This window comes from Amphibalanus amphitrite, unplaced genomic scaffold (assembly GCF_019059575.1).
Source record: "Amphibalanus amphitrite isolate SeventyFive unplaced genomic scaffold, NRLGWU_Aamphi_draft 001102F_arrow, whole genome shotgun sequence".
In the NCBI taxonomy this organism is placed as follows: Eukaryota; Metazoa; Arthropoda; class Thecostraca; order Balanomorpha; family Balanidae; genus Amphibalanus; species Amphibalanus amphitrite.
In genome coordinates this window covers 192,429-218,769 of record NW_024882596.1, presented here as the reverse complement: position 1 = coordinate 218,769, position 26,341 = coordinate 192,429, and the positions used below count along the sequence as shown (strand labels likewise).

The following is a 26,341-nucleotide window of genomic DNA, read 5'->3' as shown; positions in this document are numbered from 1 at the left end:
CCCAGTGAGCTAAACTGACACAATGACAAACACATTCCGCCAGCCACCATGCTTTGTTAACCGAAATTCTTCTCTGCTTAACCAACATGAAACAAACGGTGGTCAAACAGACAGCTGAATAAAAAGATCACATTGCAAGCTGTAAGGGCGTTCGAAATCTTCCTTACTCCCCACCAAGAGGCCTCGCTACAGTTAACTATGCAGGGCGGGGACGGCTCAGACAAACATACAGCGACGGCTTAACAGTTTACAGGATAAATAAACAATACATGGACCGTCAAACCAGTCAATAGAGATGCTTATATCATGATTGGTCACGCATGTGTGTGTTGCCGGCCAAGTCGCATTCTTTGGAGTTCACGGCATCCGTCTCGCCAGTTCTGCTCAGTCACAGAGCACAGGTACTCATCTGTTTAGACAGTACTTCTGAACATTCAATGGCACCACGACAGCAGGACACTCGCTGGAGATTTTCATTCAGCACCACCCGCAAACAAAATAATTGGGCACAAACCAACGCCACTATTCGTAAAGCCAGCGTGATCCCCATTCGCTACCAACAGAAACCAGAGTGTGTACTCTCAGAGTTTTCAATAGACCCAATGCCTCTCAATAGACCCAATAACGTCCTATTACCATCCGGGCCGTCTCAGCTCGGGCACAAGTGACGCGAAATTCGCTCGGCGGCTGGGCGCGACCTGCCCCGTCCAGTCAGCGGTTCCCCGTGAGAAGTGCCGAGGCGGCGGCTCCGGAACGCCTCTCCCGTTCTGCAGTGTCAGCTCGGCCGAGCCGCCGTATCTCGGGGGTTCATCAGTGGAGCTGAGAGATGGGCTGATCAGCGCGGCGGACGGGCACTAAGTGAGCCTTAGAAACACGGCCGATCGACCGACCGACCGGTCAGCAGTGGGTCCGCGAAACATCAACCGCAGCTGAATGCTCGTCACTCAGTGGCCTTGCCACCTTCAACAATCAATTTCTGTCAATCCACTCCGTCGTCTCAATTTGTTTCAATCTTAGTTATAGTTTCAACCCGAGTGGTGTTGCTTGTTTTTGTCAAACCAACTCTATTCCATTGAGTAAACAGCTGTCATTTTCAGCTGACACCACATGAAAGCTGTGACACTCCACTAAACTTGATTCCAATCTCATGACTCGTCCGGGAGACGATCGGAACGGAACCAGTAATTCACCGAGGACCGGCCGCCCCGACCCACAGTGATGCAAATGGGGTTCACGAGTGGCCATAAATACGAAAAAGGCCCAAAATTCAAGTTCACTTAATCGAATAAATCGTAATATGGTCAGTCAGGCAAATGTTTGGGGTGTCTGAAAAAGTATGATTTTAATGTTTTTGTCAAAACCGGCCTCGTGTATGATTGTCAGAAGTCGAGACATTTTCGATGTCGTAAAATGACTGTCAGGTACTTGAAATTCAAGTGCCGCTAGCGTGCGTTCATGTCATACAGACCGGCGCTACAGAAGTTTTCGTCCGGCACGGTCGGGTGCCGCGGCGCAGCGGGCGGCCCGGGCGGCCGCGCCGCCGCGCCGCCCGGACGCCGCGCGGCGGCACCCACCCGCCCACTGCGCGCCCACTGCGGCACCCGACTGCCCAGACAAAAACCTCTGTAGCGCCAGTCAGCCCTGTGCTAGCACCTTAATTCTTTCACGATGCGACTCAGAAATGATTATGGAAGGCTATGGTATGGTGGACTAACGGGCACACTGTGTTAAGTGCTGTAGGTGAAACGAAAGCATTTTTTTTTTCTTAGTAAAAAACTGCGATTGCAACATGATGATAAATAGTCAGATTACCGCCAAAGCGAATGAGATACGGCTTTTTGTGACCCGGCATTAGAAGCAGAAGGCTTTGGGGATCATTCCCATGCATATTTTTTCAATTTGTACGAAATGAACGCAAACCAGCGGCGTTTGAACTTGCGAGTGTCCGACCGTCATTTTGCGACCTAGAAAATGTCACGACTTCTGACGAGTATACACGAGGCCGGTTTTGACAAAAACATGAAAACCATGTGATTTCAGATGCCCCAAACATTTGTCTACTCGGCCATATCGCAATTAACTCGATTTGGTAAACTTGACTTTTGGGTATTTATGACCACTCGTGAACCCCATTTGCATCACTGTGCGACCCCGGCCCATCGAGCCGGGTCGGGCCGGGCCGCATCCGTCCCGCGTCAGCCACCGGTTCATTTCATCGACCCCCGCAGCGCGGTCGATCCAGAAACCGCCTAATTGCCAACAGAGCGGCCCAGGCAGCCCCGCCTCCGACCGACCCGCCGCTGCCGGCAGTGGCTCCACTCTGATTGTTCACTCACTGAGTCACGATCGCCGTCAGGAACCTCCTCCCTTATATCTGTTTCGGAGCTCCGTCCCAACTGGTCTCGGGCCCTTCACTCACACAGTTCATTTACGCACACATGCACGGACGCACGCAAGGACGGACGCACGCACGTAGCACGCACACACGCCCGCCCCCACGAAGCTCACTCACTCACTCACTCACTCACTCACTCACTCACTCACTCACTCACTCACTCACTCACTCACTCACTCACTCACTCACTCACTCACTCACTCACTCACTCACTCACTCACTCACTCACTCACTCGGCCCGCGGGTTCGATGCTGGCTCCACTCGGCCTTGCCATCTACACTATCGAGCGTGCCTCGTTAGAACGCGCCACACCAAAATCAGCCGCCCACCCGTGACCGTCAAATCATCTCTGGTCGTCCAAGCCACCCACAGACCGGAACCGCCGACTACCGCCCTCCAGTGCCGGAATTTTGCCGCCACAGCAGTCGTTAGCCGGCACTGGCGGAGGCCGTTCCTCTGCCCCAATCAATTCAGTGCCGGGGTGTTCGGCGCGCTCTTCTCCAGTTAGCGGACGGCACGCCAACTTTCCCGACCAGTCGCGGACGGAATAAGACGGAACTTCACAGGGCTGAGAGGGGTTAGAATAGGACGACGTATGGACAAATGGAACGAACTGCGGTGGACTTGGAATGGCAAAACTCTGGAATGAGTTAGCATGAATGAAATGTTGGAAATAAACAGCATGCATGAAATGCTGGAAATAAGCAGTCAGCTGTGACAGTCTTGCGTCAGTAAAAGTTACGACACATTTGTAGGAAATAAAGCACGCCCCGACCTATCAAACAGAGATGTTGAACTTTGCCAAACATTGGACACCGTGTAAATAGACCAGCTCGTTTGTAGCCAATAATGTTAGCGTTTGCGGCGGGCGGTCCCTAAATGTCCCATCAATGGTGTTCACACTAAATAAACTCCCCCTGTGTTAACACTCTGCACCAAACACTGCTCTCCCCATTCAACCTGTACTGTAATCGCCACGCCCCGCGTGGATTGTCCATGAAGGTAATACATACATACATACATACAATACATACAACCCCGTATCCCCCCCCCCCACCCCCATCTTGTCGGCGGCTTACCTTGGCCTTCTCACTCTTGTAGAGTATTAGCAGACCCGGTTTGAGCACGCACCAGAGCTTGGTCCAGCTTTTGAGCGTGCCGCGCACTTTGAGCCAGTCAGCGCGTACCAGCACGGCCGGGTCGCGCACGGTGCTGAGCAGTTCGTCGGCGGCGCGCCGCTTCTCGTGCCGGTAACGGCGCCGCTGGTCCTTGTACGACTCCTTGCGGGTCAGGCCGCCCGGCGCCGCCTGCGGGCACACACCGGTCACGGCACGGGTCAGCGAGGGGTGAACGTGAGATCAGAGCAAATAGCAGTGACGGTGGGAGTAGTTATGAGTTGACACGGAGAGGAGTTGATATTGCAAGGAAGCTTGGCGACATAAAACGGCGACGTTCGAAAGCATAAGATTAGCAAACTTGAATGGAAACAATACAGAGGACAACTCTGGGCTGGCATTTACAGCAGCGTTACATAACCTCGTAGTAAGTGATTGGGGCTTCAGTGCGCTGGCTGTCGGCGGAAACAGCTGACGGCCGCTCAGAGCTGGGGCTGGCTCTGAGCTGTTCTCGGAAAAGGCTGACGGCTTGAACCCGGCAGACTAACGAGACAGCAGAGCAGAATATGTACAGCACAGCACAGACCACTGCGCGGTATAGGGGCGGTGCGATCCACTCAAACCGCCGTCCCGCGGTACAGGCCGCGCGGCTGTGATGAAATGACGACGGCGCCAGATTGGTGAATATAGGGCTTCCGGAGGACAGTCATCACCGTAATGCAGTTAGCGAGTTCCAGTCAGTGTGAAATATGACGCGCCGCCGCCGAACCAGAGTCGAATGAAACGCACAGTGATTGATTACTCTCAAACGGCAGACGTCATGCTATCATTGGCAACACATACGAACTGACGTGATCAACTGATCATCCCACGTCAGGTAACCGAAGTCACCATCACACGTCAACTATAACGAGCCCGCAGCGACAACCGGCTACCTCCTCACCCCAACCCGCATCTGACGGGCACCTAACCTGGGCTACCTACCCACTGTTCCGTTCATAAACTCGGCGGTCAGAACCGTGCCTGGCTCTCCCCAGCCACTGCTAACCGCAGACAGCCACACCCAGCAGAACCAGAATCGACACACGACCGGCCGGACCGCCAGATCGACAACCGTTTTCCGATTTATTCGTCGTTCCGAATTGTTCGGAAACTTTCGACGATCGCGGCGGGCTATGGGATCGAGGAGAGAGAGAGAGAGAGAGAGAGAGAGAGAGAGAGAGAGAGAGAGAGAGAGAGAGAAAGAGAGAGAGAGAGAGAGGCGAGAGAGGGAGAGAGAGGCGAGAGAGGGAGAGAGAGGCGAGAGAGGGAGAGGGAGAGGGAGAGGGAGAGGGAGAGGGAGAGAAGGAGGGAGAGAGAGAGAGAGAGAGAGAGAGAGAGAGAGAGAGAGAGAGAGAGAGAGAGAGAGAGAGAGAGAGAGAGAGAGAGAGAGAGAGATCCTTTCCGGGCACGCCGCTGTGCTAACAGGTCCGTCGCGGCCGCCCGGAAGCCGGCAACACGAGATAGTGTCACCCGACTCTGCCCGTCGTAGCAGCTATCGGAGGCAATTTGCCAGCACCGCAGGACGACCTGAAAACACTCGACAGCGCAGTAACCGTCTCGCTTAGCACGTCTCAGACACCAGACAAACGGGCTATTTTGCTGAACTGCGAGAGCATCAACAATGCGAGGCTACGATCAATACAATAATTGAATAAATGCAACAATATCCTGAACGCTGCGACGCCGTTCATTTTGGCCGTTCCGAAAGGAGCGTTCATCACCAGCCATCCATCTGGTACCGAGATTATCGCCGGGCCCGTCAATATAACCCGGCTCAAACAGCTGGCCATTGATGCCGGCCATTCGTTCGCCAGCGGCGCCGACATCCTCTTCCATAACGTGCGATCAGAGCACCCATTAGGAGCCCGTCAATAGCGTCGCATTCAGACAAATGCCAGGATAATTTAAAAAAACGCATGATGCACCAGTGTTGAATTGAAGTATGAACAGTGCTACGATAGCATTACTCAAGGTAGCCGAGCAATTCAACATACCCTCAACCTGCAACACATTTCATTAAAAATACTTCCATTGCGATGCACAAAACAAATACTTTACTTAGGAGCAAAAGGGTTAACAGCTGAAAACCGTCATTATGCTGCCAGCAGACACAGAAGCACATGAAATGCGCGCGAGCGTTACGGAGTGATGTAAGAGACGTACGGAGTGAATGGACCATTCGGCGAAACTTTTATGCTCCCAATGAAAAATAAAACGAATCGACCAATTGACTACTGCCGGTAGTTAATTGACCATACATTTCCCGGTCAAATCAGACGATCGACAGATGCCCTCCGACCTCCGAGACCATCCCCTTGGGTTCACCCATCGGTTAGCTACGACCAGTCTCTGATCTCTGGGCAAATCAGGCTGGACAAATCAGCTTCGCCGTCGATCCGTTACGCCGGCTGCGTATTTTGTTTGCGTATGCACACACACTGTGATGAATCCGTGTCCACGAGTTTAACTGTATCTAACCCCGATACCGATGTGGGGGCCGTGAGACCTTCAGACAGGGGTTCGTCGCCGTCCGTCCCTGTCGAATCCCGCCGCCCGCCCGTCGGGGTCGATACAGGCCGGATGTAGCCGACGTTCGACGGACGAGTGGCTCCCGCGACACTGCCGTCCGCCCAGCACTGTTCAAAACCCGCCGGTCGCCAGTCGGCCCGGGACTGTTCAAAACCCGCCGGGTCGCCAGCCGACTGTGTGCGGCGGGTCAGAGAGCAGGGCTGGACCCGGCCGTCGGACCAGTCCGCTCTTCAGAGCGAGTCGAGCGCTGCAAACAGGCAATCAGTGCGGTCCGGCGCTCAAACTCACTCCGGGATGCTCGTTTGGGCCAGTCAACACAATTTGGACGTGATCGACAGGCACCGGTGTGGTTTGGTTCAGACTCGGGGGCGTGCTGGCGGAATATTGACTCTTCCCCGCACAATGCGGGGGCGGGGGATGGCGTGACGAAGGCACTTAGCCGCGGGCCGTGGCGTGACCCGCCGTAACGTGACCCGGCGGTGAGTACAGGGTGTCCGGAAATTGATTGCACACTCTTTTAGTACATTTTACAAGGAAACAAAACGAGCATGTTTCATGGTTTATTTGCCGATATACCCTCCACCCAGTCGCACACACTCCCTCATACGGTCGGGCATGCCGCACATTAGGTTATCCAGTGTCTCCGCACTGATGCTGAGCCACGCTCGCTGGAGGTTCCTGATTAGCGCCTTCTCGGTGGTAGCCGGCTCCATCATGTCGAGCTCGCTCTGCACGATAGCCCACACGTTCTCGATGGGCGACAGGTCAGGGCTGTTGCCCGGCCATACACCCTTCTCCCAAAACCCTGGGAGGTTGTCCCGCCACCACTGTTGAGTGCTGGTGGCGTGATGAGCCGGAGCGCCGTCTTGCTGGAAGATCGCCTCGGACATCTTCGGGAGCAGCTCGACCTGTGTTGGCGGCCCCGTCTTCCTCTTCCGCTTCATCGCCGACGCTGCCGACTTCTTCAGGACCTCCTCCACGTAGTACTGGGCCGTCACGGTCTGGCCGCGGGGGACGAAGTGGAGCTCCGACAGGCCCTGATGACTCATCATGGCCCAGACCATGACTTTCAGCGGCTGCTTCACCGTGTCGATGGCAGGCACTTCAGCGCTGCTGTGCGCCCAGACGCGCTCGTTCTGGCGATTCGGCGGGTGCATGAGCTCGAACACCGACTCATCGCTGAACAAGACGCGCCGCCAGTCCTGGATGGTCCAGTTCTTCCGCTCCCGGGCAAATGCCAGCCTTTTCCGCTTCTGGGCTTCGGTCAGTTTTGGCTGGCGGCGCAGTTTTAGCGGCTTGAGACCCAAGCACTTGGTCATGTAGTGGTGAACAGTGGTCTTCGACACCGGGTGACCCTTCTCAGTCAGCTTTTTGGCCAGTTTCCGCGTCGATTGGCGTCGTTTCAGCACGGCCTTGGCGAGCACGATTTTGGCCACTCTGCTCAGCACAGTCTTTCTCCCACGACCCTTACGATTCTCCAGTGATGCACCGCTGCGGTTGAGAGCTAGCCAGTAATGAAGGGTCCGGCGAGATACGCCCACTTGTCGGGCAACATCGCCTACCGTCATCCCGGCTTGAACCATCCCAACCGCGCGGTGGCGCGTCGTCAAAGTGTGCTCCCTCACCATTCCCGATATGGGGCCCGCGCGTGAAGACTCCCTTTCGGAAAATGACCTGTGGCCGCTCACTATGGGTCGGGTCAGGTCACCTGCTGGGTCACGTGATCAACTGACACGCTGGGGTGCACGGGGGCGGGGTCGCGACCCTCCCTAACCGGTTTGGCGGGAGCATGTGCGAGATACGGGCATATGGACAGTGTGCAATCAATTTCCGGACACCCTGTAGTCTGCGGCTGCCACCGTACCCATAGCAGCATCGTCCAGTCCTTACCGGCTCCGACGGGCCCTGCGTAACTGTGTGCACTGTGCACTCCAGAACCACACAACACTTGTCTGGATTTGTTCTCCTCACATCAATGCAGCATCACGTTCTGCGGCAGATTAACCCGAAACTTCTGCGCCCCTGTCCGTTAGCACAGGACCACCCGGCGAACGTCGGGGGAATGCCACTGCGGATGTGCGGCATCCAGAGCGCCAGACGAGGACCGCGGTCACCAGGCGATTTCTCTCACTCCGCCGGACCCACATACGTGACGGAGCCACCGCTCCTGTGAGAGGTAGACCTCTAGAGATCTGCACACAGTCGCATACAATATGCACCTTATCTCCAGCCTAACAGCGGCTGAGCGGAACAGAGCGTCACTCAGGCGTCGGCGGTGCGCTCCAGTTCCCGGAGCCCCATCGAAACGGACACTGTCAGGCAAATGTCCAGCGGGGAGACTCATGTGAACAGAGCTCATCCAACGGAACTGCCAGCCTTAAAGCGGTTTAGCGCGGGGTTAAGTCCCACACGCTGGTTTCCGAGAGGAGGGTAGGACGGTTACCACCCAGCAAACTGTGCAGAAGACCTACAAGACCTTGACAACAGAAGAAAACCTATTACCGTTGCTTGACTATAGTCAATCACTCAGAAGGCACGGTCCTGATCCACCTTCAGATTCAGTTGATTTATCTCCAGCAATGGCCAGAAATCACCCTCCCCGTCCCCATCAATCTCCTTGCTGAAACCTGTCGCGTCCGGCGTATCGCGTCACGCCAGCCGTTCAGCGTCTACAAGTCAGCGGAGACGGCCGCTGACCTATGGGTCCGTCCGCCCGCTCCCGCGCGCGCCGGCGGCCCGTCGAGACCGATGTGACCGCGTGGTCGGAGACGCAGCGCCCCACTGCCCCGGTCGGCCGGCCATGACAGACAATTGTGCAGTAATGGACTGGAAAGACCTCCCTGAGACGAGACAGGAGCAGTGCCGACGGCCGGGTGCGGAAGGCCGCCCGCAGCCCGGGGCGCACGATAGATGGAGCCGAGGACCATCCGCGACACAAGTGGAAGGAAGGAACGAGAGCGGAGGACGGGCGGAAGGGCATTAGGCACAGTCTGCGGAAACGAGCTGAAGGACCTAGTGCCTACGGTGGGTGCTGAGCTGGAAAATACGGGCAGGCGAATGTAGGCACGGTAACACAAATACCACACGATCGCCCAGCAGAACCAATATTCTGCCGCCGCCGCCGCAGTACGTGCATCGGGGGCTCTCTGTTCCATCAGCTCGGCAAACACGGCGCACCAGTCGCCCCCGCCGGCCCCCGCCGAGGCAGTACGCACTGGAGAAGAGGCAGCACGGCAGAGGCAGACACAGCACGGCAGAGGCAGAGACAGCACGCCCGGGGCAGACACAGCACGGCCGGGGCAGAGACAGCACGACCGGGGCAGACGCAGCACGGCCGGCCGCGGGTGTGACAGCACGGCAGGGGCAGACGCAGCACGGCCGGGGCAGACGCAGCACGGGCAGAGGCACAGACAGCACGGGCGGGCCGCGGGTGTGACAGCACGGGCCGACCACGACACAGGCAGCACAGCCGCGGCGCAGCGGTAATACACACTCGGACAACAGTGACGTCACGATAAAATGCGACAGACTCGGGCAGCGGTGACGTCACGATAAAACACGGCAGACTCGAGCAGCCGTGACGTCACCCTACTCACCTAGGCGATATCACGATAAAACCGAGAAGAGAGACTCGGTCAGAAATAATTTGTGAGCTGTGCTTTTTTTTGCTTTTTAGACAGATAAAACTATATTACATGCGTGCACGCAGATTTTCCACACCATTACTCGAGACAAAAAAGCGAAGTTACAGCAGCTGTGTAAAGTGTAGAATGGAACATGGATCCGAGTCAAACATACTGAAGCCATGTCACACTGAAGTGCAACAGCAAGAATGAGTCTCCTGCTATCTGCGGTATCTACCGACAATCACGCCTGTTGAAATCGCCCCCGGCTGATGTCACGCAGTGGATATGTGTCCGACCACACCACAACATCCTACGTATTGTCAGTGGCCAGAGAACGGACGACCACACCACAACCACATACATATTGCTAGTGTCGAGGGAACGGACAATCCGCGGACTGCCCAGAACTTCAGGTAGGCTTGAATGGAATACATACAGGGTGTCTCAAAAGTTCGTTCACACATTTCCCATGCCAATAAAGCATATAAGAACCGGCCAAAAGTATAAGGTTTTGGTGTCTGTGTGTACACTAGACAAATATGCATGCTTTGACAACTGATTAAGAAGGTTGGAAACCAACCCCTTTGCTGTATCTCCAAAAATATTTGCCCATACCGATTTTTGTTGCTCCGTCAGCTGCCAGAGGCTGACAAAAGGTTACCAGCTTTCAAGCTCTTGCAGAGGAATCCCCTGCAGTTTCTGCGTCGGATTTAGTTTTGACTAGCTCTCCGGCAACATCTGATTTTCCCTGAAAGCCGACAGCTTGCATCGACACCATTCTTGAGTATTTTGTAGGCATTCTCTGGCGCTAACTCCTTCATGAATGACTGGCGCCGACATCCCAAGCGCCATTTTCCTTTTCAAGACGACCCCAGTCCTGAACAAACGGGAAGTGCCAGGAGTAAATTTTTCGCATCATATGGTAGCAGAATGTGTCGGACGTCTGTTTCTAAGACACATTGTGCAAATTTTGCAAATTCCAAGCGCTCGTCATTCCCCATGCCAAGACCTTCGCTCGGTTGCGGAGTGCTTTCCTCGGGAGATGTTCTGCTTTGTAAACGGCCCAAACCTGTCCATCGTGTGGTTTTATCGGGATTTTGTGTTTAAAAGAAAATTATTCGCTGCAGATCTGCCTCTTGAAACTTCGTTAGATAAAATTTTACAATAACTGACACTTTTAGAGGGTCAGGTGTCCTTGGCATTGACGATTTTTGTGTTATTGTCCCCAAAAATTAGCGTTATAGATATTATAAACAATTTTGAATTATAATTTGTCTTTATTTTACGATGACCTGCACTTTTTGAAAATGGGTAACCTCTGTCTGTGACCTTCTTGCCAGTTTTCAATAGTTATGACCGCATTTTCAGCTGCTTTCCGGAACACGAGTCTGCTGTCGTGCGAGGGTCGTTCAAAACGCCGTTAGTCTCGCATGGTTTCGTCCTTCAAAAATTTTAGCCACCGTTTTTATGAGATGATAATCATGTTGCGCTCATCCTCGCCGACACTTAGCCATGTGGGGCGTTCCACGACAAATCGACAAGTGCCCTGCACCCTCATATTTTATTTTTTGCTTAGAATTGGTCTAATGGGTTGTGATGGGCGGGGAAGCCAGCTGTGGCAAGGATTTTTTTCTTCGAACAACGGTTTCCGAGATATAGCCTCGGGCAATTTTTGGAGTTCGCGCTGCAGCCCTATGTTTGGCGGCCTATAACTCAGAAACTATTGGCTTTTTACGATAAAAATTTTATATGGTTCAACTCACAATCAACCAACAAACATTTTGGCTATCTCGGATTTTCAATTTTTGAAAATTTTGATCACGTGACCTTTTGTCCTATTTCTCGAAGAGTGACGTTGATATTTTCCCCACTGAAAGTTGCAATTTTGTCTGATGACGATTAAAGCCTTATCAATTGTCATTCATATGCAATAATAAAAAAAGTGGTTATCGCCCTGAGTTGACTTCGGTAAGGTCATTTTTATGACCTGTCCATTATTACGAGCGGGAGCGACAGCGAGATCTCGAGAATAAAGCAAGATAGCGACAAGCGGTAAACGATAAAGGGTACATACGGATAAGGTCTATAATTTTTACTGAGGTCATTTTCAGGTCAGGTCAAAGATGACGTCACAGGAGCTAAAAGGAAGTCAAAATAGCGGCACTATACATATATATGAAGTTTTTCTCGAATAACTTTCAAGGTATCCCAGCTAGGAACAAACTAATAGCACCATCGTGATTCTCTCGTCGATCCGCATCGAAACATATGTTTGTTGACCTCGAAAGGTCGAAAGGTCAAAGGTTGACTTTAGGTCACGTGATCTAAGGTCAACTTTTGACCTTTCGACCTTTCGAGGTCAACAAACATATGTTTCGATGCGGATCGACGAGAGGATCACGATGGTGCTATTAGTTTGTTCCTAGCTGGGATACCTTGAAAGTTATTTGAGAAAAACTTCATATATATGTATAGTGCCGCATTTTGACTTCCTTTTAGCTCCTGTGACGTCATCTTTGACCTGACCTGAAAATGACCTCAGTAAAAATTATAGACCTTATCCGTGTGTACCCTTTACTGTTTACCGCTTGTCGCTATCTTGCTTTATTCTCGAGACCTCGCTGTCGCTCCCGCTCGTAATAATGGACAGGTCATAAAAATGACCTGACCTGAGGTCAACGCAGGGCGATAACCACTTTTTTTATTATCGCATATGAATGACAATCGATAAGGCTTTAATCGTCATCAGACAAAATTGCAACTTTCAGTGGGGAAAATATCAAGGTCACTCTTCGAAAAATAGGACAAAAGGTCACGTGATCAAAATTTTCAAAAATTAAAAATCCGAGATAGCCAAAATGTTTGTTGGTTGATTGTGAGTTGAACCATATAAAGTTTTTATCATAAAAAGCCAATAGTTTCTGAGTTATAGGCCGCCAAACATAGGGCTGCAGCGCGAAATCCAGGAATTGCCCGAGGCTATATCTCGGAAACCGTTGTTCGAAGAAAAAAATCCTTGCCACAGCTGGCTTCCCCGCCCATCACAACCCCTTACACCAGTTTTCAACGAAGAATAAAATATGAGGGTGCAAATTTAATTTTTTATTTGTCGATTTGTCGTGGAACGCCCCATGTGTCATTTCCGACTTAACCATTCCCATTACTCCTGAAACAGAGAGTTTCACAACATACCCGACTTAGCAACCTACATTTTCGTGCCTGACCCATGGTCAGAGTTGAACCCTTTTTGTGAGCTCATGAAGGGTCGAATGCACTTGAAAACAATGAGACTGCTTGAGGAAGGTTGTCACCAATGCCCATGCAAAATTTCGACTGTTAATTTCTTGTTGATTCAGAATTATTGACAAAAAAGCATGGCTGGTACCTGTGAACGAACTTTTGAGACACCCTGTACATGCCTGAAATCCCTTTTCATATTAATTTGGAAAATCAACTTAGGATAAGGTGGCAAAGTTAACCATATGGATGGATTCTACTTGGCACATGACGAGTGATGGGTCACACCATTCACATAAGTTATCAATCTTGTTTTCCAAAAGTTTTCAGTCGAATTTATGGGTCAAGCCACCCAAGTTTTGGCACAGCATTTACAGTGTAAACTGCCAGCAGACAGGGTATTTCGGGCCAGCAGTCCACTATCCCCGCGCACAACTGTAACTGATCACAGCCCTCATCGGCGGCAGCTGGAAGGGAATGTCTCGCCAAATTATAAGACAGCTCTCAGAAATCGGGATTGGAGAGCAGCAACACGACACGACCGGCTGAGTTTTCGCTAGCACGTTATCGTACATACAATCCCAATTCCCCGCTTGAGCTCTAATGAATAATGATTGCTGGAATATCAATACAGGCGCCTTAATGACTATCGACAAGCAGACGCGGCGCATCTCCAACGGCAGCCGACATTAATGTGTTTTCATTTCGAGAGCCGCGATGGTGGTGGCGATGCTTTTATTGGATATATCGAATAACAACTCCTTCCGGACCAACATCGGCCGACGCCTAGTTTATCTCAGGACGTGTCCTGGCACTGTGCTTCGCCGGATACGAGCCGCCTTGAACTTGTTTATATCTGAGTTTGGGCCGACACCATAGCTGTGAAAACATTGGTACAAAACTAGGGCGCCTGGGGCAAATACTATCAAACACGCAAAAAGTGGGGGCCGGTCACACAAAAACGGCAAAACGTCTATCTGCTGGCTGATTACGGACCGTGAGGACCTGAGCCGTGACCGTGAAACTCGGCTCTGGCGTATCGCCCGACCACCCGGGGGCCCTGTGCGCTGAGTGCGTCTGAGGGCAGGTGTAGTCTGTGGCGCCGGCTGTGCGCCCCCCCCCCCCACAGCTGTGGGCCGGGGTACCGTCCCAACCCCAGCCCTGTCCTCGTGAGGTATCACGCACAGACCAGCCGGCCCAGCAGCTGATGGAAGAGATTGGCCCAATAGAACGTAGCTGGCGTCGGGCAGTGGTCCGGTGGGCACGTGCAGCCTTCTGGCGCTCCGGTCAGCTGATGAGCAGTACGGGTCACGTGAACCGCTGTTATTCTACTGAGCTGAGACGAAACAGGCGGCGGTCAGACAGGCTGCCGCTAAACAGGGACCTAAAGCAGTGGCAGGATTCACACTTGGGTTCTGTTGGAGAATGTAGCATAGTGGAAGGCAAAACGAACCTTGGTGAAGAGAGACGACCCTCCGTATGACCGGCTCTTGATCTTGTCCAAACTCATAGTGAGCGCGCTCACAACTCACCACGGCTCAGATCAGTCCGTCAATCTGGGTCACTTCCCACCAAACTAGCCGGGGTTTCGTCTGGTTCCCTTCCGGCCACCTCGAACCGGAACCACGGTTCCTTCCGGCGCGGTAGTGTCACGTCACTCGCACGTCAGTGACACGTCACATCACCGGCCGGCGTCACAACCGTCACTAGTGCTCACGTCATGTCCGCATGACTCAGCGAGCGGTGCGGGCAGCGACGATCGACCGTCTCCTGACCGGGCCCCGCCGCACGCCGTCGAGCGGGGCACACACGGGAGGGTCTGTGCCGCCGCGCACCTACCACGGGCCCTCCCGGCCGACTGCCGCCCGCCGCCCCGCACCCAGCTGCCGCCGCCGACGGCCGGCCGCGCTCGGTGCGATTGCCGGCGGGCGGGGTACCGACAGCCCGCCGGCCGACGGCTCTCATGACATCGATAGCGTCACCCGTCCGTCCACTCACCGCCTGACACGGGTCCACGGGGGTGGAAGGCGGATAGGGCACGCGGCGCGCCACCACCAGCCGGGGTCCACCGGACGGAGTACACCAGCCGAGGGTCCACCGGCCGGGGTCCACCAGCCGGGGTCCGCCGGACGGGGTCCACCGGACGGGGTTCACCAGAAGGAGTCCACCAGCCGGGGTCCACCGGACGGGGTCCACCCGCCGAGGTCCACCAGCCGGGGTCCACCAGAAGGAGTCCACCCACCGGGGTCCACCAGCCGGGGTCCGCCGGACGGGGTCCACCGGACGAGGTCCACCCGCCGGGGTCGACTACCCGGCCCACGTATCAGCCCACTGACAGCCAGGGCCGAAATCCATCGGAATCACGGGCCGAAATCAGTGGCACTGCCGGCCGGCATATACGCCTGAACCGCATTCAGGCCCTGAGCATCAGAAGGCAGATGTAGTCTTTCCTGGTATGCCACTCTGATAAAACGCCGAGATAAATGATGAGTAGTAGTTTCGAGGCCTTGTTACTTGGAATAGTAGGTCTAGTCAGAGAGTTATCATCGCTATCAGTCAGTAGAGATAATCGACGAAAAATAAGACAGATAATGCAGCCTACGTCCCAGATAAAGTAGTCTCATCCAAGTAACTACACTTTAATTGAAACCGATCAGAGTTCAGAGCTTAAAGCAAAAAAGAAACGGGAAACCCATTAATATTATAAAAACTTAAAATAAAAATACAACATGTGCCTGGCCGCCGACTGTAGTGACCATGTTGAGGGAGCAGGCCGCAGTCCGCGCATTAGCCGCCGACAGCAGTGACGGCGAACTCCACTCGGGCCGCCCACTGAGCCGGTCATCGCCTCCCACCGGGAACGGAGCGGCCAGCGGCACCGTGTGTGACCTCTGTGCCGCCCCGCCGGCACACCGGCACCAAAGGTTCCGGTATCGGTTACCACCCGGGTGGGGAGACGGTTAGTGGTCCCATCCCACACCGAGGGCAGCTTCCTGGGCTTAGGGCAGTCTGTGTCCGGTCAGTGGTCTCATCCCACACCGAGGGCAATCTCCCGGCCCCCGGGCTGTGGCCAGTCTGTGCCCCGGCAGTGCTTTCAACACAGCCAGCGTGTGTCTCCATCAATGATCGATCTCTGAACGAACATCTGGCCGCGCCCACGGGAACAGAGCGTCCTGACCTGCCGCTAATGGTGCCGGGTCACTGGTGGCGCGGCGGGCGCCTTACCGCAACCTTCCGCTTCGCCGACACCATGCAAAATGCCAATTCAGACCGCCGTGCCCCGACGGAAAGGAAACCGTAGACACCTACCCCACCCCACCACAGCGCCTTTCCCTGGAAATAAGAGTTCCTTCCAAGCGCCAGGCCCCACGCCTTCTAAAGCCAATCAGGGTACGTGCCAGGTGACAAGTTCCCTCATTCCCCAGGCAATCAGGGCACCGAGGCCTCGGTGCCCTCGCGAGGGCACCTACCAGTCGTCCGGAGACACGCATCAACTATCCCCCTTCCCTACGCAGTCAGGACGCCGAGGGCACCTACCAGTCGTCCTGAGGCGTTAGTTGAAAAGTTCCTCTCCTTCCCCAGGCAATCAGGGCACCGAGGGCACCTACCAGTCGTCCGGAGGCGCTGGTCGAGAGGTCGCCCGCCTTCCCGCTGCCGGCCGAGTCGTTGGCCGCCTGGTCGGCTCCTGCAGGCAGACGGTGTCGGTGTCAGTGTCAGTGTCAGTGTCAGTGTGTTATCGCCAGTGTGTCAGTGGCGGCATCGGTGTCATTGCCATTGTCAGTGCCCGTGTTAGTGTCAGTGTCGGTGTCAGTGTCAGTATGTCATTTGTCCGACGGAAGCTCGGCCAGCATTCGTGCACACAAATACTGGTGATGAGGGGGACGGAGGTCCTGGTAACAGAACACCTGACAGGAGCACGGGGCAGTGGAACATAAAACATGTATGGATGAATGAGACATCAGACAGTAGAAACATATGGCTATAGACACACACACAAACCCTCAGTTTATGTGGATCTCATGGAAACGCCCGGCGTAGTAGCTCTGAGCATTTAGTGTAGCTCTCAGGTGGCTAGCAGGGCACGTACCGCTGCTCACTAGCAGGCTGGCTCGCTGGTGCCCTGTTCGATATACAGCTGTAGTTACCTGCTATCGCCCGGGGGAGGGACGTCAGTTATAAGTCACAAAAAAAAGAAAAATAAATAAATAATTGGCGACATTGCAGAGGGACCTTAGTGTTATGTCTACCAGGCTCGACCACGGGCGGCACTGTACCGGTCAGTGATGGCTGATCAGTCATGTACGCACGTATCTCTATTGCACAATGGTGTGCTCGATGTGACACAGTTCTGTCAAGTGCCCGCGTCCTGTTGTGGCAGTATATTGTGTTGCGTGCTGCCGAACAAGCAGTACAGACAACTTCCATAAATCATAACTTACCCTAAAAGCTAAAAGTGAATGTGAAAAGGGTACTTCTGTGAACAGCTTATTTGAAGTGTCACTTGGGTTGGAGATAGGTTGATAGCACTGATTACCAATTAACATTGAAAGTAATTACGAGTGACCCACACAAGATCAAAATCTGTCTGCGAACGGCATCCTAAAGATGCCTGCCCCAAATTTACCAATAACAGCACGATCAATGCTAGGGAAAGCGGCAGTTGCATTATACACTGTAAGGAACGTCAGCCTATCTGGGCGATACTGTTCGACTGGTCGGATACCACTAGAGTTGACTATTCAGCTGATATCAGGCAGCCACTCATGTCAATGAACCCTAAACTCCACTTGGTAATGTGTTTGCAATAGACCCTTTCATACAAGAGATACATCACTGAATTACACGTGTGTACTTTGACCCTTAAATATCTCTTGGCGGCCAGAAAAGGTATTGTAGTTGGTACTGGTTAACACTGCTACAGTTAGGAGAACGAGGTGAATTCGTGATTTAATTCATTCTTACCAGCCCTAGACTTTGAAGAGTTCTATGAACCAACGAAAATAGACTAGAAATAGAACGGAGAAGAAAAGGTTTGCATTCGGTTTAGGACAGAACGAGTCGTGGGAACGATGGGCACCGGGCAGCCGACATACCTTTAACATGCCCAAACGGTATGGAAAAGCCATCAGATGGACTACGTGGGCAGGCCAGCCCTCCAAGCGCAGCGACCATTTTTGACACCATGGGCGGCAACGGGTTAATTCAGTAAAACATGTGCCAATGTTCAACCTGGCTGATGGCGAGCAGAGAAAGAGCAATGAGTTATGCATTCACGGCTCACGCACTCGCTATGTTGGCGCCCGTGATTAACGGGATGTCTGGATAAGAAGAGGGCGTGGGTAAAACTTTAGAGCACTTTAGCACTGACAACCTCTGTTCCTGCAGCACCAGTAGGTATGTTTGTTTTTCGTTTCGTCACCCTTTTCACCTGAGCGGGCCGACGGTCACCGCTGCTGCGATGGCAGTGGGGATGAAACGTTACTGCTCCGACGGCAGAGCGATAGGGCGCGGAAAGCCCGGCCAATGAGAGCAGTGCACACTGCTCACCTTACGCAATAGGTGCGCGACTGTTCACCGACCGGCCCACATCACAGGGCCGCGCCGGCACACAAACGCATACCGACGCACACCGGTCACGGGACAGGGACCTCCGAGCGACGCTGGAGCGGGGTCATTTGCAAACACAATAGCTCCACCGACAGACCACCAGTGGGTGAATGCAACCAAAGCTCGGGTCTCGACGAAAAACCTTGACTTTGTGTGGGAGGGAGAGAATGCTTCGACTCGAATTCAGTCGATATTCGGGAGGAAGACTGGGGTCCAGGGTTGAAGGCGAACCCGGCCGTCGACGGGAAAGTGACCAGGACCAATGGGTTAAAAACTGACTTGGGAAGTGAGACCGACTAGGGGACAGCAGAAGGACCAGCGGGTGCCATGAAGGGGAATACGAGCCGAGAGCGTGGAAAGTCAGCGGCGCCGCCGCAACAGCGCGCCGCCGACCGCGGCCGTCTGAGTCAGCCCAAGCCGTTACCAAAAGTTCTCCGCTGGTGCCTCCGACACGGTTTCCCAGGGAGTAGGATACATCCATGTGTGTCTCAAAATCAGTGAGAGCGTATCAGCCTCCTTGCTGGTATGGGTCATTTCTCCGAGCATAAAATAAGTCTGTCTTGCTCAGGAGCATGTTAAAATGACTGTACCTAGAGATTAGAGGGTGGCAATGTGCCTTTTAAATGTCAGGCCTGAGGTGGAGTTTGCTCTTTTCATCATCAGCTTTATTGTCCTTCAATTCATGCTACGTCATATAAAACAGCTGCGCATAAAAGGGCATTCAAAATACATATAATCAGCCATAGCAGTGACATGCAATCAGCAGTCTCGAATGAAACAATTAAAAACGCTCAATTTCGTAGGAAAGAAGATAGCTTAGCAAAAGGTTCGAAATAACCTTTTGCTCCGTTATGTTTCGAAGTAAATGACTTTATATAACGTAAATAGCTTAAAATAACGTTATGTTTCGAAGTACTTTTTTGCACTTTGGATACCTTTGGATACACTTTGGTACGAAAAAAGTACTTTCAACACCATAAAATCGGATAAAATCGGATAAATGCGAGCGGGACAAGGACTCTGGACATATTTACAAGCATGACAACAGACACATAATAATGACAACAGACATAATATGAGACCCAAAGAAAGCACAAAAAGGTCAATTGAACAAACCACAGCGAACACGACACAGCGTTAACAATGAAAGAATGGAGTTTTTATTTAGCAGCGTAGCATATAGCAGCACTTGAGAACTTAGAAGCCAATTGACAAAGACAAAAGCGTCGAGACGTTACAAGCAGAGCGGCACGATCAAGCAGCTAGCTACTGGCGACAGCCAAGCATGCGACCATCGCAGGCGGCGCTCCGTGGTCGGCCCGGCGTGGCTCGAAAGTCGCGCAGCCCTGGTCTCCGGCCATACCCCCCGAGTCTGTGTGACCCGAGTCACACAGTCATGCCCGCACATTCCGACCTGGGTCACAGGCCACAGCCACAGGTAGGTACCCGCTCCTCGTTCTGACCTGGGTGCGCCGGGTGGCAGGTGGAGTCGGTGCTGCTCTGACTGACCGAGCGCCGCTGTAGGCGGCGGCCGACGCGCAGCAGCTCCGCTGGACACAGCATAGCGGCACCCCAGGCGCACGGGTTAGTCAGGGGGCATAGCGGCCCACGGCACACGGGTTAGTTAGGGAGCATAGCGGCCCACGGGACACGGGTTAGTTAGGGAGCATAGCGGCCCACGGGATACGGGTTAGTTGGGGGACATAGCGGCCTGCACGGGACACGGGTTAGTTAGGGAGCATGGCGGCCCACGGGACACGGGTTAGTAAGGCGTCCAACCGGTACCTCAGCCGGCTCCCGGCACAGGTTAGTCAGCAGACATGGGCAGCGGCACCCCAGCCGACACAGGTTAGTTAGTGAGCACAGGGCGCGGCACAACTGAGGGGAAGTTAGCTATAATATAACTTCTATATAGTAGCTACGGGAGCCAGTTTATATTAGCTACGGGACGCGACATGTGGTGAGAGGGAATGTAAATTGGTGAATCGCAGTTACTGAACGGGACAGAACGACGGAACCGGTTGGTCAAACGATGCTAGACGGCAGGCAAAATGGCACTCAGTAGACAACAAAACTAGTCCGTTGGCGAGCTCGGGACACGCCAGGACAGTGGGTAAGGTCGGCATCCTGACTCATCAAACGGTGCACGGAGGGTAATCACGGAATGGACACAGAACTGAGGACGGTGCATCTAATTAGGAGTGAGCCATACCGATTAACAGTTACCGAGCTCGGACATTGGGCACCGTGTCCTGCCGTGTCCCAGGACGGTAACATCCGACAGAGATACAAGTAGCACTGTACAGTCTGTCTTGAAAGTACCGCGCATCGGTGTGGATCCATCAAGCCTGACCGAGGAAGAGCTGCTAAGTTTGAGAGTCACCGAAACAATTGACCTGGGGGATGGATGAGGATGTCAAATGGCTCACTGCCTCTCAAATTTAGCAGCCCTTCCTCGGTCGGGCTTGATGGATCCACCGCACCGTTGCGCGATACCTACTTCCAAGACTGATTGTACAGGGTGTCCGGAAAGTCCTGGCGCTTCTCTTATATGCCGTCTAACGAGCGCTGTGATTGGTGGACGATCAGCCAATCACCGCAGGCGTGACCCCTCACTGACCGGTCAGCCGTGGGCCGTGTAAATTTGACCTTGAAATCGCGTTCAGTCATGGAAAAACAGACGAAGAGGCAACTTGTCGCTGGCTGTCTGCGCGCGGCGGCCGGGTCCGGCATGACCGAGGCGCAAGTCGCAGCACGATGTGGCGTTTCTCGGCGAACGGTTCAGCGGGTGAAAGCCAAGATCCGATGTGGGGATTCTTTAGAAGATGCCCCCAGATCGGGAAGGCCCCGGTCGGTCAGAACTGCCAAGAACGTGGCTGCCGTGTCAGCGGCAATCGAAGAGAATCCGCGGCAGCCGATCAGAAAACTGGCAAAGAAGTTCGGCTTTCCGAAGTCATCCATGCACGAACTGATTCACCAAGATTTGGGGATGAAGTCCAGGGTGATCCAGAACAGGCCGCGTCTAACCGAGGTCACGCGTCTTCGCCGTCTGGAGAAAAGCAAGTTGCTCTTGAACTTCTTAAAGAGCCCAGTGACCTCCAGCTTCGTTCGGATCTTTTCCGATGAGAAGCTCTTCCACGTCGACGCTCAGATCAACCGAAGGAACTCTCGCTACTTGTCCGACAAGCCTGTTGACGAAGTGGATCCCCGGATTCGGTTCAACCCAGTCAACAAGCACCCGCAGAAGGTGATGGTCCTGGGGGTCATCGGATCGGACGGGCAGAAATGTCCCATCATCTTCGTTGATGCCAACGAAAAGATCAACAGGCTGGTCTACGAGGAGCTCCTGGACAGGCACGTCATCCCGTGGATCAAGGCGACTTACCCGGAGGGCAACTTCGTGTTTCAACAGGACGGAGCGCCCGCCCACAACGCTGCCGCCGTCCAAGCCAAGCTGACAGAGGAGCTGGGCGGGCCAGACCACTTCTGGCAAAAGAAGATGTGGCCGCCTCAGTCCCCCGACCTCAACCCTCTCGATTACAGCGTGTGGAGCGTCTTGCAGGATGAGGTCCAGGCTACCTCTCATCCCAACCTGGAGTCGCTGAAGGCTCGCATCGTGGCAGCGTGGGAGGGTCTGGAGGCGGCATACATCGTCAAGACATGCAAGGGCTTCCGCCCCCGCGTCGAGGCCGTCGTCGCCGCCGACGGCGGCTATATCGAGTGAACAGTTGGCGGAAGGATATCTCTTGTTGTCCCCGATCATTGTTTCATCCAGTTGTTAAATATATATGAACCAGCCGCATTTGTTTGCGAAAAAAATTGAAAAGCGCCATGACTTTCCGGACACCCTGTACACTGTAAAGACACGTCACAACCGAAAACCACGACCAAAAAGCATCGCCAAACGTGCGCATATTCGTCATATAACGTCGCGTATAGATAGATACACGTTACCAAACACACCACGTCATTTGTGCTGAATCGGCGCAGCTGTCGGTAGGTGCGTCACTGCGTCACCGGACAGACCTCTCCGGGTACTGCGTCACGGGAGACACGTGCGGGCGGGCCGGTCACCTGACACCGAGTAACGACGCGGCACGCAGCCACCGGGGATCACAGGGGCACAGTCACAGCCCGGGCAATGTTTCAGACTGTGCCCCGAATTCTATTCGAGGTCGACCACAGGGCGAAAGTTAAGGTGTGTGAACAAACCATGCTACAATGGAATGAAAAGCGAAAAACGAACGCATCCTTATCAAATTACCTTTACTGAGGACAGAGGCAAGTCAAAGTTCCAAAACACTCTGTCTGGCATGCGTAGCAATTTACGAGTTGTGGCGAATATATATATATATAGCATACTACGATAGTGATATTAAATCGCGCGTTGGTTCATTATCGCAGTCAATGTGTAAAGAATGAGTCAGAGCTGCTCTCTACCACGCCGTATCTTTCGCCGAGGCAAACACGCTGAGATGTCAAGCCAACTGCGCCCATGATAGACGTAGGACGCTGCTCCACGAAGGCATCGCCTGACGGAGATACCGAACGCCCACGAGCACTCCGTCCCTAGTTGGTTCAGCACTCCGCCACTCGGCTTCAGTTTCCCAGCCCGTCGTTATGTCCTACCGCTCTGCTCGCAATTCGTTCAGTCCTCAGTTGTCGGTCCTCATTCTTCAGTCACCGTTGAGTCACCAGTCTTCAGTCGACCGCTCAGTCCTCATTAGGTCACTCAGTCCTTGGGGCTCAGTTCTCAATCCCCAATCCCTAACAGGCCCCCATTCCTCAGTCCCCATCCCAGTCGGTCCCTCAGTCCTCAGTCTCTAAGCAGCCATTCAGTCATCAAGCAGGCGGTCGCTCAGACCTGCGCCCAGCTCAATGATCACGTCAGCACGCTGCTCACGACCGGCGTAAGCAATGGGGGGAGGAGTGGGGGTTGGTCGTGGCGATACATCGGTGCGTATGTGTAGGTAACAGCAGGCCTTGTTTGACGGAGCAGATATACCTGATGTGATGCGCCTCGCGGGTGAAACGGCTGGGCAGACAACCTAACCTGACTAACCATGCAATCACATTACAATGCGCAAGGGCACTTCGCCGGTATGTATTTAAACTGCAATAAGACGAAAGATTCTGACGGCTAGTGGATGAACGCATCATGAGCCTTTAGTTGACCGACCCCGAGGCCGCGGCAAGCCTTGAATACTGTTGGTAGGTCATATAATTCCCCGATTGTGTAAAAGAGCACCATGCACCTTGAGCCAGTGGTGCATGGTGCTCTTTTGGATTGGAGCTTTATATTGTTCAATTTGCATTTCAACTACGTAACAAACAAAAAATAGACTCTAGGTACAGTTCAGCCCACAAAGTGAAAACAATCATCTAGGCATGGACAAGAAATTATCAAATACTTCAAACACTATATCGCAAGCAGGCAATAGAAGGCATGCATCAAATCGGCAGGTAAGAATCACGAAGGTCTTGTTGCGATGAAATGAAACGACGGAAACTAATCTTGTGAATATTGCAAACCGTGCGCAAAAACAAACTGTTAATGACTAGCATGGGATCTACTTCAGCCACATTGTCATCATATCACGCTACCAATTAAAGACTTTTGAGACCAAAACCATGCCAACGGAACAATAAAACAGACTAGGTCACAGCCACAGCGCCACAGGCGCACCTGACGCGGAGAGCTCCAAGCACAGGGCACGGGCCGGGCCAGGGGGACGGCGGGGCCGTAGCAGGCCGACCCACGGCAGACTGCAGGAGGGCAAGCAGCGACGCGGCAGCCGTGACCGAGGCCACCAGGCACTACGGGGTGTGTGTGAGAGCGGTAATACCGAGCAGAGAGTGGAAACCGTCCGACGGCCGGCGGCCCTCGCTGGCCGCGCCGGCCGCGTTACCTTTGGTGCTCGCCATGGGACTAGTTAGGAGGCGCGAGACGTCACTGAAATCAGCCACAGACCGCACACAGGTCACAGAGCGGCTCTCTGTGTGCTGGCGGTGTAGTTTCAACCTCTTATAACCAACCGTGCGATCGGACCGTGCGATCGGTGCAATTTCCACACCGAGGAATCCCTCACAAAAACGGTCGTTCGGGTATACCCGTTTCGCGGGATCCCGCGGGATTCCTTGCGTTTCGAGACGCCTCGCAGGCGAGGCTGTTTTCGTGAGGAATTCCTCAGCGTGGAAATTCCACGCGAAAAACGGCACGTCTGAATGCAAGACTTGTCATGTGTGCCAACCATTCAGATGCTAGCTCCAAACAAAGCACCTGGTCATCTGAACACACTGAGATAACAACTGTCCAGGCCACAGACTATCATTGTCTTTGAACTTACAATGATGAGTGTCACAACATGAGGTACACAGAGCCACAGAAAGACAAGCACTGTAGTGTGTGTGCACACTGCATCCACCTAATTTTGTTCAGGTTGCATTCTAGTGAAGGGGATACATTTAACCAGATAGGGTGAAGTCGTATAAGAGTACGCACTTAGTGGATTTCTTGTTCTCATTTGTTTAATATTTGAAAGAAAGAAATCGCAAATAGGGAATATTAAAGTTCATTGAATTAGCCATCAACCCATGGGGCAACGATCCTTCAGCGTAAATGGAAGTGGTCTAAAACTGACATTTTCTGAACCGCTGCAGTTGCGTACTCTTACCATATGGGGTGTGTAAGAGTACGCACGCCAGGCGGATGGAGTACGCAAGCATATGAACACACACCTATGCAGCTTGTACTGTCCAAATGCTTAACTTCAAACTCAGAAGGCATTTCAGTTAATTCTAGTATCCAAAAAGAAAAACTTAAAATAAATATTTCAAGTCTATAAATCAGGAAATAATCATGTCGTGTGTTTCTTTAAAAAAATGCACAATCAAAAGGGAGAATAACTCGTATTTGGAAGAATTTCGGGTATGCATCTGCATCACAGTGCTCCATTGATAATATACCTACAAAACAAACGTCATTGAGCGATATATTAATAATTTTATATTTCTGTATATTCGATTTAATGTATAATTCTGCGTACTCTTACCCTCCTGAACAGTGCGTCCTCTTACCGTACATGCAATTCGCGCACAAAACAACCCCGAAACGTTGTGCAAAACTTCGGAAACATAATATTGCACTGCACAGTATTTCCCCAGATAAGCTCACAAGTTTCCCACAACAATCACGGAAATGTTCCTTATCTCAACTGCCAAGTATCAAAATTATTGTACCATATCATAATAATATCATAACGCTCGAAAATAATATTCATCGCCTTAAACTCAACAGCGTCGCCGCTCAACGCCCACGTTCCGTTGGTGACAAGCACGCACTGGCGGCTTCATGTCACTTCATGAACTCGACAAGCCCGCGTTGCTAAGCAACCAAAACAGCTGATGCGTACTCTTATCGCCCGCGTACTCTTACCCGCCCTTACCCTAACTGCCAAAGTCTTCAAGGATATCTTATGAACTATAAACATTGAAAGGTGTAATGACCCCTAAGTGCACATAGAGCATTATCTACATCCAAAACAATCCCCAGGCCTTTTTAGGCTGTCATAATTCAGTCACTTCCAACTGTCAGTCAGCAGCAGTTGGCATGTGTGACTCACCAGTGGGAGGCCTGGGATCTTCAGCCTGAGGCACCACATCCACAGCAGCGGGCTCCTCGCCATCAATCTCACCCATCTGCAAACAGTGGGATAAGTCAGTGCCTGTTTCAGCTATTTGAGCTAAGCACAGGAAACCCTGAACAGGTAACTGGAAACTTTTTTCACAA

At 53.0% G+C, this 26,341-nt stretch overlaps 1 protein-coding gene across 30 annotated transcripts in view; it reads right to left on the bottom strand.

Annotated features, from left to right (window-relative positions):
- Window positions 1–26,341, bottom strand: part of LOC122370139 (oxysterol-binding protein-related protein 8-like) — a 47,879-nt gene that overhangs the window by 17,364 nt on the left and 4,174 nt on the right. For 12 of the 30 annotated variants that reach the window (XM_043345463.1, XM_043345471.1, XM_043345476.1 and 9 more), the window contains exons 2-4: window positions 26,175–26,250; window positions 16,554–16,630; window positions 3,476–3,703 (exon numbers count right to left, since the gene is read on the bottom strand). In XM_043345463.1, the coding sequence (XP_043201398.1) occupies window positions 3,476–3,703; window positions 16,554–16,630; window positions 26,175–26,250 (381 nt within the window). Of the gene's footprint in view, window positions 1–3,475; window positions 3,704–14,398; window positions 14,881–16,553; window positions 16,631–20,015; window positions 20,103–24,461; window positions 24,506–26,174; window positions 26,253–26,341 lie in introns of those variants that run through there. The other 18 variants (XM_043345453.1, XM_043345455.1, XM_043345449.1 and 15 more) reach the window with 7 other exon arrangements.